Source organism: Mirounga leonina, unplaced genomic scaffold, assembly GCF_011800145.1.
Source record: "Mirounga leonina isolate KUSES-001 unplaced genomic scaffold, KU_Mleo_1.0 Mir_197, whole genome shotgun sequence".
Taxonomy (NCBI): Eukaryota; Metazoa; Chordata; class Mammalia; order Carnivora; family Phocidae; genus Mirounga; species Mirounga leonina.
Genome location: NW_023270494.1, coordinates 2,303,869 through 2,316,341, shown reverse-complemented (window position 1 = coordinate 2,316,341; position 12,473 = coordinate 2,303,869). Strand labels below are relative to the sequence as shown.

The 12,473-nt window shown below is 56.3% G+C and overlaps 1 protein-coding gene across 5 annotated transcripts in view; it reads left to right on the top strand.

Annotated features, from left to right (window-relative positions):
• The window catches only part of RNF213 (ring finger protein 213), a 103,129-nt gene that overhangs the window by 7,441 nt on the left and 83,215 nt on the right, over positions 1-12,473 (top strand). For all 5 annotated transcript variants that reach the window (XR_004683020.1, XM_035025834.1, XM_035025832.1 and 2 more), the window contains 6 exons: positions 2,630-2,811; positions 7,163-7,669; positions 7,916-8,038; positions 8,897-9,069; positions 9,598-9,756; positions 10,084-10,283. Coding sequence is in view for 4 of the 5 variants with exons in the window: in XM_035025834.1 (XP_034881725.1) it covers positions 2,630-2,811; positions 7,163-7,669; positions 7,916-8,038; positions 8,897-9,069; positions 9,598-9,756; positions 10,084-10,283 (1,344 nt within the window). In the remaining variant the exon portion in view is untranslated. The remainder of the gene's footprint in view (positions 1-2,629; positions 2,812-7,162; positions 7,670-7,915; positions 8,039-8,896; positions 9,070-9,597; positions 9,757-10,083; positions 10,284-12,473) is intronic.

Sequence of the window (12,473 nt, the reverse complement as noted above, 5' to 3'; positions counted from 1 at the left end):
GCCTGGTTATTGTCAAGCCAAGGCTGTTTTCCCCTCTAATGAGGCACTAACATGAAGACAGTTGGGAGTTTCCTGGAGGGATGTTACATTCCTCCTATCACACGTACTTGTCAATGGGCTCTAGGTTTAGAAGAAATTCAGTTTTATTTACATTTCCTTCTGGAAGCTATTGCTAAGGCTTTTGTAAGTAAACTGAGGGAGACTCCTGTCCTGCAAGGCTGTGATCTCTATCGTTAACTGTTTGTTTTTCCTTTAGGGCAGCCAGGAGTGCATGAGGAACGTCACCCATGCCACATGGGGGGGGGGGGCAGGGGGGGCGGGTAGGACACCAGCTTCTGTGCTGTCCTCAGCAAGCCTTCTGCTCCCTCATCGTTAGGGAGAGCGAAAGTCCCTAAGTAATTTCGGAAGCAAGGTTTCCAGGACCTTGAGGGGCTAGCTATTGTTGGGAAAAGGTCATTTACTACTGTCTAATAAAACCTGAGTCATGAGACCCTTCAAATGTCTGTCAGTGGGCCACATGCCTGGGGGATGATTACCAACATGGATCTTGGGGGGTAGAGATAAAGGGAGTATCCAAAGGAATTTTTATTTATTTTTTATTTATGAAGATTTCATTTATGTATGTATGTGTGTATGTATTTTAGAGAAGGAGAGAGGGAAGGGGCGGGGGGAAAGGGAGAGAGAATCTTTTTTTTTTTTTTTAATTATTTATTTGAGAGAGAGAATGAGATAGAGCATGAGAGGGGGAGGGTCAGAGGGAGAAGCAGACTCCCTGCTGAGCAGGGAGCCCGATGCGGGACTCGATCCCAGGACTCCAGGATCTTGACCTGAGCCGAAGGCAGTCGCTTAACCAACTGAGCCACCCAGGCGCCCAAGGAGAGAGAAGCTTAAGCAAGCTCCACACTCAGCACAGAGCCCAATGTGGGGCTTGATCTCACAACCCTGAGATCATGACCTGAGCCAAAATCAAGAATTGGATGCTTAACCAATGAGCCACTCAGGCGCCTCCAAAGGAATTTTTATATGGTAAAGTAGACTTACAGGATCCTGGAGGGTCGGGCTAAGATTGCCTTTTGCCCTTAGCAAAGTGTCCACATCGAGGCAGCTGAGTCCCTAGAGGAATGTCACTCTGCCTGTTTCAAGGCCTTGTCAATGGGCTGTAAGTAGTAAGGAAAATTAATAATTTTTCTTCTGCCTTTGTTTGCCACATCACTAGGCACTTACCTTGTTCCATTGTTTTGCCGTAGGGCACATGGCGGGGTAGATCTTGCCCCCGGAACCAGTCTATCTGGAGGACAGCCTGGTGTGTTTACAATGCATAGGGCTTCTGGCCCCTCTGACCTAGGGGTTTCGAGGTTTCTTGACCACCCATATTCTCTGTAGCACTGGGTGCTATCGATCTTGCTAATCAGTGCCAAGTGGATGGGTTAGACGTGGTATCTCACAGATTTCTTTCTCACTTCCTTGATCAGTAGGGAGCCAAGGATATTTTTGAGGGTTAAGAGGTTACTTGTATTTCTTTTTCATTGAACTGCCTCTTGTTTTCCTTTTGGGAAGCTCATTTTTTAGAAAAATTCTTACTGCTTTTCATAGTCTTTGGGGCTGTTTATGTTGGAGAGGACCAGAACCCCAGCTCCCTCCTTCATCAGCTGGAGGAATGCACTGGCCACACACTCCACTCCAGATCCAGGGATTTGGATTTCCGTGGGGCTCTCTCTCTGTCCTGAGCTCCTCGGTCTCTGCATCTTTCTCTGGTCCCCTGCTTTGTCCTTAGGCTGGCTGTATTCACAGAGGCAAGCTGGCTCACCAGTTCCGGTGCCTGGCATCTGTTTTTCTGACCGTGGGAGGAAATCAATGTGTCTGAAACCCCAGTAACCAGACCTGGAGGCCGTCCGCACTTCCTGCCAATCACTGGGGCAGGAGAAATGCCAGGTTCTCATGGGTCAGGCTAATCAGGGCCCGCCCCATGTAGAGGCAGGTGGAAGAGAGACTGGCCAAAATGCTCACAGTTTATCATCAAAGGAGAGTGGCCCTGGGCTGGTGTGTGCGATGATATCCTTGTTGCTTTGGTTCTTTGGCCGTCAGCTTGTTGGGGAGGAAGAATTTTTCTCTGCCCTTCAAAATGCTTCTGGCTGGTCTAAGAATTAAATTGACACGTGACAGATTGACAGGAGAAAATCAAATTTAATTTCCACACAATGAGAGATTGCAAAGACAAGGGAAGGGAGATGTATATGTCACCCTGAACTCAGGAGAAGGGGTGGGCACCTGGGAGAGGGGCTGCGAATGGGGCACCTGTCCCTCAGAAGAGAGGAAGAAGCACTCTGGGCAGGGAGGGGAGTGGCACGTTCTGTTTTGGAGACAGTCGGGGCCAGGCCACTCTGCCCCTGCTGACATCAGAAAGAGCTAGACGCTCAGACTGCACGTGCTGTTTTGGGGGTTCGGCCCCGTCCTTGGGGCTGGGGCCAGGATCCTGGGTCCCTCATGCCCACCCAAGAGCAGACATTGTACCCAGGGAAAGTGCATGATGGGGGAGAGGGCTGATCTGGCCAGTGTCCTGGGAGGATTTTCCTCCGTGACTTCCCTTACTTTTCCTTGAGACCTGACCCATGTGCACGTACCTTTGTAGATTCTGAGAACAACAATCCTGAGGCAATGCCGGCCCCAGAGGCAGAAATGGAGCGTGGGCAGGAGCTGAGGGAGGACGGCGGCTCGCTCTTCTCCCCGGGCTCAAGTCATCTCCCGCAGGAAGATCCGGATGAGCCCCCTTCCAGCGCCAGCGTCTCCTTGGCCTGCCGGAGAGTGGGAAGAGTGAGTATGCCCGGTCCCCGGCAGGGCGGGTCTGTGAGGAGCGGTACCTGCCCGTTGCCCGCTGTGTCTCGACGGCAGGGACCGGTGGCCGGTGTGGCCGGGCCGGGTCTGGAAGCCTGAGCTGCTGCCACGTGCGTGTGCGGCGCCTCCCCTCCGGACCTCTCGGCCTTGACAGTGCCGGCGCTGAGGTGTCTCGAAGCCCCAGAGACGGGGCTGGTGCTCAGGGAGTTCGCGGCTGGCCAGACGCTCCTCCCCGGAGAGTGGGGGCGCGGCCGGGGCCCAGCAGCGTGCGGCCCCCCGCAAGTGTCAGACCCCGAGCGTGTCAGGGCCCTGGGTGAGGCTGGCAGGGAGCGCCCTGGGCAGGTTCGGGGAGAATGGCGGCAGAGAAGATCCCGTGCTGCAGATCAGCCTGTCCGGACCCAGCGGGCCTGTGCTTTCCTGCTGGAGGCCGAGAGAGGGATGCCGTCCTTCTGTGTCGGGGTTGGGGCTGCTGTCCTGTCTGTGCTCAGACCCTTGTGGTGGTCACACCAGCGGGGGAAGCGCTGCAGCTGGCTGTGTCCTGGTTGGTGTGGGCATGGGGTGGGGTGTGCGTGGGGGGAGTGTGAGTGTGGGGGTGGGGGTATGTTGGTGGTATGTATGTGAGTGTGGTATGGAGTGTGTGTGAGTGTAAGGTGTGTGTGTGGGTGTGTTAATGTGAGGTGTGAGTGGGGTGTGGGAGGTGTGAGTCAGGGGTGAGTGTGTGATGTATGGGTGTGTGTGTGGGGGTGTGAGTTGCAGTGTGTTTGTGATGTGTGAGTGGGGGGGTGTCGTACGTGTTCTGTGCAGGTGTGTGTGAGTGAGCGTGTGTCCTTCCCCTTGGCGAGTCAATGTTCAGAGCAGGATGTGGGACAGTGAAGGTTTCGGTGAACTCGGAAATGGGCGCTGAGGGGCGCAGACCCACAGGAGGGTGTGGCGCTGTGAGTGAACCTGGTTCTGAGCCCAGCAGGACTGGGTTTTCTTTTTTAACCTTGAAGTAAACAGAGTGAGTTTAAAGCTCTTTTGGAAACAAAAATGGGCAAGAATGAATCAAGAATGCTATGAAAAAGGAAAATCTTGAGTGGGACTTACTGTACTAAATCAAACAAAAACGTGGTCCAAAGCCATAGTCAGTAAAACCGTGAATTCTGGGGGCGATTGCTGCACCAGAAGAGACGGCCCTGAGTCAGAACCTCTATGTACAAGAACTGTGGGGGGGAATATATGTAAATATTCATCTGATCTCTGAATGGGGAAAGATTTTCTGGTAATTAAAGCAATGGAAAAGGCTACAAATGAAAGACTGGTGGTTTTGACTTAAAAATACTAAAAATCTCATAGAATATGATAAACACAAATGAAGGGCAAACAATCTAGGAAAAACATAGAATATTTGTATTTACATAAAAGTATTTTAGCAAAGAGTGAGTTGCTTCAATATGTCAAAAGCTCTTAGAAATCAAGAAGAAAACAGTGAACAACCCAGTCGGAAAAAAATGGGTCAATGGTAGATTGTAGTCTACAAATAAATGGCCTGTAAATTTATAAATGTCCCACCTCTGAACTCAAATGTGGAAAATAAAAAGAACTGCAAGCTTTTATATGAAACCTGTCAAATCAGAGAATTGATTTAAAGTCAGCATTTGGGGCAGAGTTCTCCCTGCACCTGTGGGTAATGTGGTGGGACCACCCAGCAAGACAGGTGATTTCATTTTGAGAAACGACCCCAGAAAGGCGTCTGAAGTTTTCGGAGAGGATTTAATCACAGCCTGAGTTTCTGTGGCCAAACACTGGAATCCTCCTGAATACCCCACCTTGGGCAGGGCCGTTCGTATTGTCCCTAGGCCAGAATGGACTGTGACCTCGGACTGCTTTTTCTCAAAGATTGAAGCCGTGGGGAAATTCTTGCAATCAGATCAGATAACTAAATCAATAAAAAGATAAAAGAAAAAAACAAAGCCCATGGTAAAGGGATACCAGCAAAAACGGCAGAGAAGGGACCTCCAGGGGCCTGTCCCTCCCAGAGAAGCACCAACCAAACTGAGCAAAACAGTCAGCATAAGCTCGATTGCACCTTTGGAAAGTCTCAGGAGCAGGAAACTTAGCCCTAGTGGCAGAGCTTGGTTTGTGGGGTTTCGGCCTGGCCCCACCCCCTCCCCACATGGGGAGTCTGAGAGTGCTGCAGGCAACTGGAGGGGTTCCCTGCCCCCGCCAGGGGAGGGAAGTGGGGAGTCACTGCTCAGAGGGCATGGGGTGAGTGACAAGAGGAGGGGTCTTGCCACGTGGGGAAGCACCTGGATGGTCAGAGGAGGAGGGACGAAGGGGGGCAAGGCAAGTTTGAGCAAGTTTAGGATTGGCTGGTCTGGATGATCTTGGTGGGCTCTGGGCTGTCGGGGTGTCGCTCGTCATTTTGTACCCGGCCCTGGGGTGACTTAGGGCAAGGAACAGTGGCTGAGGGAGTTGGGTGCGGGTGTGGGCTCTACGTTGGTTGACTTGCAAATGGAAGGGAGTCTTCCACTCTCTCTAGGGGTGAGTTAGCCCTGGGAGCGGCAGTCTCCGGGATTAGCAAGGACCCCAAATTGTCAAAGCATCATAAGCTGCAGAAAATAAAACACAGGATTAATACCAGAGGCGGGAGCAGGACAAGTGCGGGATGAGGAAGGCAGGGAGTGAGCAGGGGTCTCCCGGCCACACTTCGGCTATTACCCTGGGTGAGCAACTCTGGCCACTTGAACGCAGTACAGGACCAGGGAATCCTTGTGGAATGGACAAAGCCATCTTATTAGGGGTTTAGTGTCTGTCAGGCTCGGCCTGCACCGTCTCCCCCAGAAAGCCTTCTGGGCTAGAGGCCACCTCTGGGCGGGGCTCCCAGGGCCACGCTCCGGGCCCTGCACGGGTCCTGCTCTCCAGCGGCCCTGGCAGCAGCTCCCTGGAAATGCAGACTCCCAGGTCCCCCACTTTCGGTCTCTCAAGGTCCCATACGAAAGGCTTGTGATGTGAGTGTGATACATGCAGGCCCGTGTATCCTTTGTAACATGCCGAGTTACCATCTGCATGTTAGCGAGTGTTTTAGTGCTCTGTACGCCCATGGATGTTAGACAAGTTATTGCCTTAGATAACCTTTTTTTTTTAAGTTTTATTTAAGTCATCTCCAAACCCCATGTGGGGCTCGAACTCACGACCCTGAGATCAAGAATCGCATGTTCTTCCGACTGAGCCAACCACAGCCAGGTGTCCCTTAGATGACCTTTTTTTTTTTTTTTTAAGATTTTGTTTACTTATTTGTTTATTTTAGGGAGAGAGAGTGAGAGAAAGTGAGCAGGGGGTGGGGCAGAGGGACAGGCAGACCCTATACAGAGTGTGGAACCCAACGCGGGGCTCGATCTCACGACCCCAAGATCATGACCTGAGCCGAAATCAAGAGTCAGCTGCTTAACCAACTGAGCCCCCCAAGGCCCCCCCACCGCACCCCCGCCTTAGATGACCTTTTAAGGCCTCTTTCCCGCCACCGTGATGGTAGTGGGTGTCAGTTGTCGGACAGGCTGGGAAATCTCCCTTGAGGGTGCAGTGCTGGGGCGGCCCCGTGCGTCCTGCTGGTTGTTGTGGGCAGATCTTGGAGAAGACCCAGGACCTGACCCAGACCAAGGCTGCCGCGCCCCATGGGCAAAAAACCCCCCAAGTTCTTCCCTCGGTGTCCCCAGCACCTCAACCCAAGCCTGGGGCCGGTGGCGAGTCCCGGGGCTGTGTCTCAGGGCATTTACCGGCCACTGACACTTAATGCACCGACCGCTCTTCATTTGCTCCAGAGCTGTATCCCAGGTGAGGTAGGGCATTAAGTCCCGGCCGGGTCCGGGGAGGGGACTGCCCAGCTGCCCACCACAAGCTGTTTCAGATTCCAAAGCTGGGAGCGCTGACCGCTGATCAAGGATCTCCAGGCCGGAAAGGGCCGTTCAGACTCCCGTCTGCTTTCGGTCTCTCAAGGTCCCGTAGGAAAGGCGTGCGATGTCAGAGTGTGATACACGGAGGCCCACAAGCAGCACGCTCCGGGATGTCCCCTGGGAAGCACTTCCGGTGGAGGTTCTCAGCTTTGATCTGGCAGAACGAAGGGTGTGGCCGGCACGGCTCGGCCGAGTGCCCTGCAGCTCTGTCCACCGCCCGCGTCCATTTGTGTCTCTGCTTCAGTCTTTCCAAGATAAAGACATGGCAGATTTGACAGCTATAAGGGGGTTTGGTCAGGCTAAGCTTGATGGACTTGAGACATTGAAAGGAAATTGGAGGAGAGTGTTGGGAGAGTATAGTGACCCTAGGAAATAAAATGAGTGTCTCTTTTGTTTAGAGCAAAAGGAAGAGAGGGAAGAAGAGAAAGAACCAGAATGCCTCCACTTCCGCAGAGCTGGACTCCTTGTTGGAGGCCTCCTCCATCCCCAGTAGTGTCAGCTCGCTTGCAAACCCCAGCTTCCAGGACTCAGCCCCACCCCAGAGCCGGGCTCCGCAAGGTGGTCCGGCCCACCAGCCGAGCCAGCCCCCGGGCGCCACCCCGACGCCACCGGAGGGTGGCGACCGCCCAGAGCCCGTGGGGCATGTCGAGGCTGGTGGCAGCCCTCTGCAGGACCAGCCCGGGGGAGGTGCCCTCCTGAACGGGAAGAACCATGACACCCCCGAGCCCTCCCAGGGCAGAGGCCCCCCCCAGGAGGGGGCTGGTGCAGCCGCCTCTGCCAGCAAAGACTGTCCTGGCAAGGAAGGTGCTGCTCAGGAGCTTCTGCCGCCTGAGTCCAAGCGGGGCTCTGAGCCCAGGAAAGAACCACAGACTGCCGCGCAGCAGGCCGGGGCCCATGCCTCTGGGGTGAGTCGTCAGGGGAGTGATGAGCGGGTCCGCTGTGCCCGGACGGCGGGCTGTGGCCAAGCAGCTCTGCTGTTGCCTCCCTGCATAGGAAGGGCACCCCTGGGACTTGTTCCCTGCGATGGTGCCCACCCCGCACCTCCCCCCGCCGAGCCGCTGATCCCTCTCGCTGGGCTGGTGGCAGAGCTGACCCCTACGCCATCGGGTCATCGCCTGGGCCCTGACGTCTGAGGCCTCTGTCTCCTCCAGGAAATTGCTGCTGCAGCCCAGCCGGCCGAGCCCGTGGGAGGGGCTGGGGAAAAGGTGAAAGCCAAGCCTCAGAACAAGAAACAGCCGCCAGCAAGCGCCCCTGCTTCCCCAGAACACCGCCAGGTAGGGCATCTTGTTCTTTTATTTTTTTATTTTTTTTTAAAGATTTTATTTATTTATTTGAGAGAGAGAGAATGAGAGAGAGAGAACACATGAGAAGGGATAGGGTCAGAGGGAGAAGCAGACTCCCCGCCGAGCAGGGAGCCCGATGCGGGACTCGATCCAGGGACTCCAGGATCATGACCTGAGCCGAAGGCAGTCGCTTAACCAACTGAGCCACCCAGGTGCCCTGGCCATCTTGTTCTTAAAAGCCTCTGCGTCCTGCTGTCTGTCCCACCATCTGCTCCTTTGGGCCCCGTTCCTTCTAAAGTTCGTCCTTTGTTCAGTCATTCGGTGATTCTCTTTTGGGTGCTAGGGATACAGCCATGAAGGAGACCTGACTCCTGCTGTCATGGCCCACCTTCTACAGGGGGAAAGACAGAAAGCAAAGTCAGGCATGGCGAGAGCCACGGAGAAAAGCAGGGTGTGGGTGGAGGGTGCTGGAGGTGGGTGCTGAGAGAGCATCACCAGGCAAGGCCTCCCCAGGGAGGTGCAGGTGGAGCAGAGATCCGCAAGAGTGAGGAGCAAGCTATGTGGCTCTCTGGGGACATGTCCCAGGCAACAATGGCAGGTGCAAAGGCCCTGTGGCAGAGTGTAGTGGGCCTGTTTAGGGAACAGGAAGGAAGCCAGTGCCCCCAGGAGCGAGTGAGGGGAAAGGGTTGCAGAGGGACTCTTGGAGGCTGTAGCAAGTGGGTCAGAGGGCAATGGCAGGTTCTGAGCAGGGAAGGGACATGACCACTCTGGCTGCCATGACAAGCGTTGACTGGAGGGGGCAAATGTGGAAGTTGGTCCTAAAGGTCGGGGCTCGGTTACTTGTTCCAGGAAGCTGAAACCAAGAAGACAGCCATTACTGGAGACAAAGCAGGTGGAAGTGAGAAGGCCAAGCCAGAGGGTCCGAAGAAGCCAGAAGGGAATAACAAGAGTCGTGTGGCCGCGGTGAAAAATGAGAAGGAGCAACAGAACCGCAAAGCCGGAGCATGTGAAGTGAAGGAGAGGTGGGTGTGCGCCCTGGTCCTTGGGAGCAAGGACACAACCTGCCCCGGGCAGGGGATGGAGATTCCCAGGCTGCCCTTCTTGGAGACTCTTTTGGGGGGCCATGTGTCCCCTCTCCTTGCTTGGTGAAATGCTCCAGCACACAGCGTGCAAAGGCCCTGGGGTCCCTGAGGCCACGTGGGCCTTACAGAACTCAGGGGAGAAGCTGGTACATCCCAGAGTGCTCATCAGCCCCCTCCCGCCACTGCCCTCGGCCCTTCAGAGCTGGGCTGAGATGGCCCCCCACCCTGTGGGTAGAAGCCCACCTTCCTGGTCCACCGGGGAGGGAGACCCAGGAGGACCCACATGGCATGGGGTCTGTCTGAAGTGTGGATGCTCTCGCACTCGGCCGGGGTGTGTGGTAGTGCACAGTCGAGAAACAAGGACCCTGTTGTGCACGTGTGTGTATGTGCGTGTGCGTGTGCGTGTGCGTGCAGGGGGGCAGGCAGATCTGCACCTAATTGGTGTTTCCTTTTCCGGCTTTCTTCCAGCCCACTGAGTCAGCAGGAGAGAATCACGGTGTACTTCCATGCAATCATCTCTAAGGATGTCAGCTTCGACCCCAGCCTCCACAAAGTGTTCGTCAGGGGGGGAGAAGAATTTGGGAAGCCCAAGTGGAGTCTGAAGGTCTGTGAGATGCACTGCACCAAGTGAGTGTACCAAGGGCTTGTGGGGAGCGTACAGAATATCCAGTCTTTGAAATACGTTGAAATAAGTTTTTTTCAAGTTGATAACGTTCTTACACTTTGGGAAACGACTGTTTCAAACATCTGTTAATAATGCATTTCTGTGTCATATGTCATCATGGCCCCTTTAATGTTGGTTCTGTCTGCAAACTGTGTCTCATTCTAGAAGCATCCTCTTGGTCAGTAGTGATTTATAGCTTTGGGTCTGCACTCCAGGCTGCGTTTGAGGGGAGCTAAAGTGTTCCAAATAGGAGTTTTTGTGGATAACCGGCTGGTGTCGTGTTTATTCAGAGACCTGCATGAGAACGGGTTCCTCGTGGAAGGCAGCGCGGTCCTGTCCCGGCAGCACCTGAATAAACCCATTCCTTACAAGTACGTCATCACGCGCAGCAAGGGCCACGTGGAATATGAGTACATCTACAAACGTCAGCAGAGTGGCGAGCATGTCAACCGCTGCCTGCAGGTGGTGGCTGCGCTTCTGGGCTCGGGAGGTGAGTCGCCGGCTGGGCCCCCGGGCTGAGCTCGGGAGTGCGGGCACCAGGCCTCGCGAAGCGGCTGTTCCCCTGCAGAGCAGGCCTCCCCGCCCGCCCCCGGGGTCCTCTTCCCTGGCATGGCCTCCGCCCCCCAGGCCCCAGCCTCCAGCTCTGCGTTGAAGAAACCTGCGTTTAGAAGCCTGTTTTTGATCAGTGTAACGGAACCACTCGCTTCCAAGGGGAAACCAGGAAAAGGATTTTTACTAACGGGCGGGGAGGGTGAAGCCGCTGGGGGTGAGGGGGTGAGGGGTGAGCGGCTGGGCGGAGGGGCTGCAGGGCGCTGGCAGGAAGGTGCAGGGCAGGAGGACGAGGCTGGAGCTGCGGGCACCCACCCCCTGCCCCAGAGACTGTGAGTCAGACCCCCGCCCGCACCCACAGCCCTGCTGCTTGGCGTCCTGGCCGCCCTCCACTTTTCTCCGTTCTCTGGTTTATGTCTACTGGCTTCCTTTTCTGTTCTTTTCTGTTTTTTCTTTGTTCTATTTTCCACTCGTATGCAGTGTTTGTGTGTGGTGTGTGTTCTACCTATACATGATCTCTGTGGCTTCCATATGGGGGAACTTGCGTGGACCTTCTCTGTGGCCCGGTGCCCGCTCTGTGGCGGGGTCCCCGTGTGCTGAGCAAGACCGGGCGGTGTGCTGGGGGCGCTCGGATCTCCGAACGTGGAGTGGATGAAGCCTGTTTGATAGTAAGTCCTTTCTCGAGCAGTTGGCCCGTCAGCTCCCGAGAGGCCTGTCTCCGTCCGTCTGTAGCCGGCGCTCCTCCCTGTTGCTGGGCCGTGAGCTCCGTGGCCTCCAGACACAGGGTGCCTGTCAGGATGTGGGGCCGCTGGTGCCTGAGCCAAGCGGGCGGGTTGGGGCGTCGGGAGCGGGACGGAGCTGAGGCCTGGTGGCCAGTGGGAGGGCCCACTGGCTGGCTTTCCACGGGCCAGGAGGTCATTGCTTGAGCCCAGGGGCGGGGTGCCCCAGCCGCTGACATCGTCCCTGCAGGCGGTTTGGGAAGGGTGTCTGGAAGGTGCTGGAAACGTGGTGATTGAGAGAGGTTTTGTGCTCTGCTCCACCTCGTGTGGCAGTGGCTCATCTATAGTCACTTAAATAAATGCAGGTTTTCTTATTCCCAGTGCGGGTGGGGGGAGAGGTGTCTGCCCCCCTTCCTCCCTCCCCGCAGAGCGTGAGCCTCAGCGGCCAGGTTCCAGAGTGGGGGTTCCGGGCTGCAGCCCCGCGCCCCAAGAGACCCAGACCAAGGAAGCACATGCTGGTGGCCTGGCTGCGGGGGGCCTGAGTGTTGTCCCTCCGTGGTCCTCCGCGGTCCCTCCACTGTCCCTCCGCGGTCCCTCCGCGCCCTCCCCTGTCCCTCTGCGGTCCCTCCACTGTCCCTCCGTGGTCCCTCCACTGTCCCTCCGCGGTCCCTCCGTGGCCCTCTGCTGTCCCTCCGCGGTCCCTCCACTGTCCCTCCCCTGTCCCTCCGCGGTCCCTGCACTGTCCCTCCGCGGTCCCTCCATGGCCCTCCGCGGTCCCTCCGTGGTCCCTCCCCTGTCCCTCCACGGTCCCTCCACTGTCCCTCCGCGGTCCCTTTGCTATCCCCCCGTGGCCCTCCGCAGTCCCTCCGCGGTCCCTCCACTGTCCCTCCGCGGTCCCTTTGCTGTCCCTCCGTGGCCCTCCGTGGTCCCTCCACTGTCCCTCCGCAGTCCCTTTGCTGTCCCTCCGCAGTCCCTCCATGGCCCTCCGCGGTCCCTCCACTGTCCCTCCGCAGTCCCTTTGCTGTCCCTCCACAGTCCCTCTATGGCCCTCTGCGGTCCCTCCGTGGTCCCTCCCCTGTCCCTCCACTGTCCCTCCGCAGTCCCTTTGCTGTCCCTCCGCGGTCCCTCCATGGCCCTCCGCGGTCCCTCTGCCACGTGCCGGTGCCGTTCTGCCTGGAACCGGGTGGTGCACCTGCTGTCCGCACCTCCAGCTCCTGCTTCTCCATCTCCGCCCTCATCTCTGCTCTGCCCTTTGCTCTGGGGTCTGCCTCTCCGGCCGCCTCTCTGTTTCGCTGGGCTTTCATTGGTTTGTTTTATTTCATGGTTTTTCATTCAGTCTGACCCTCTTCAGTGGATGCACTTAGCCTGCTGGTTGCTGCTGGACTTTTGCCATCTTGACCTGTCTTTTCTAG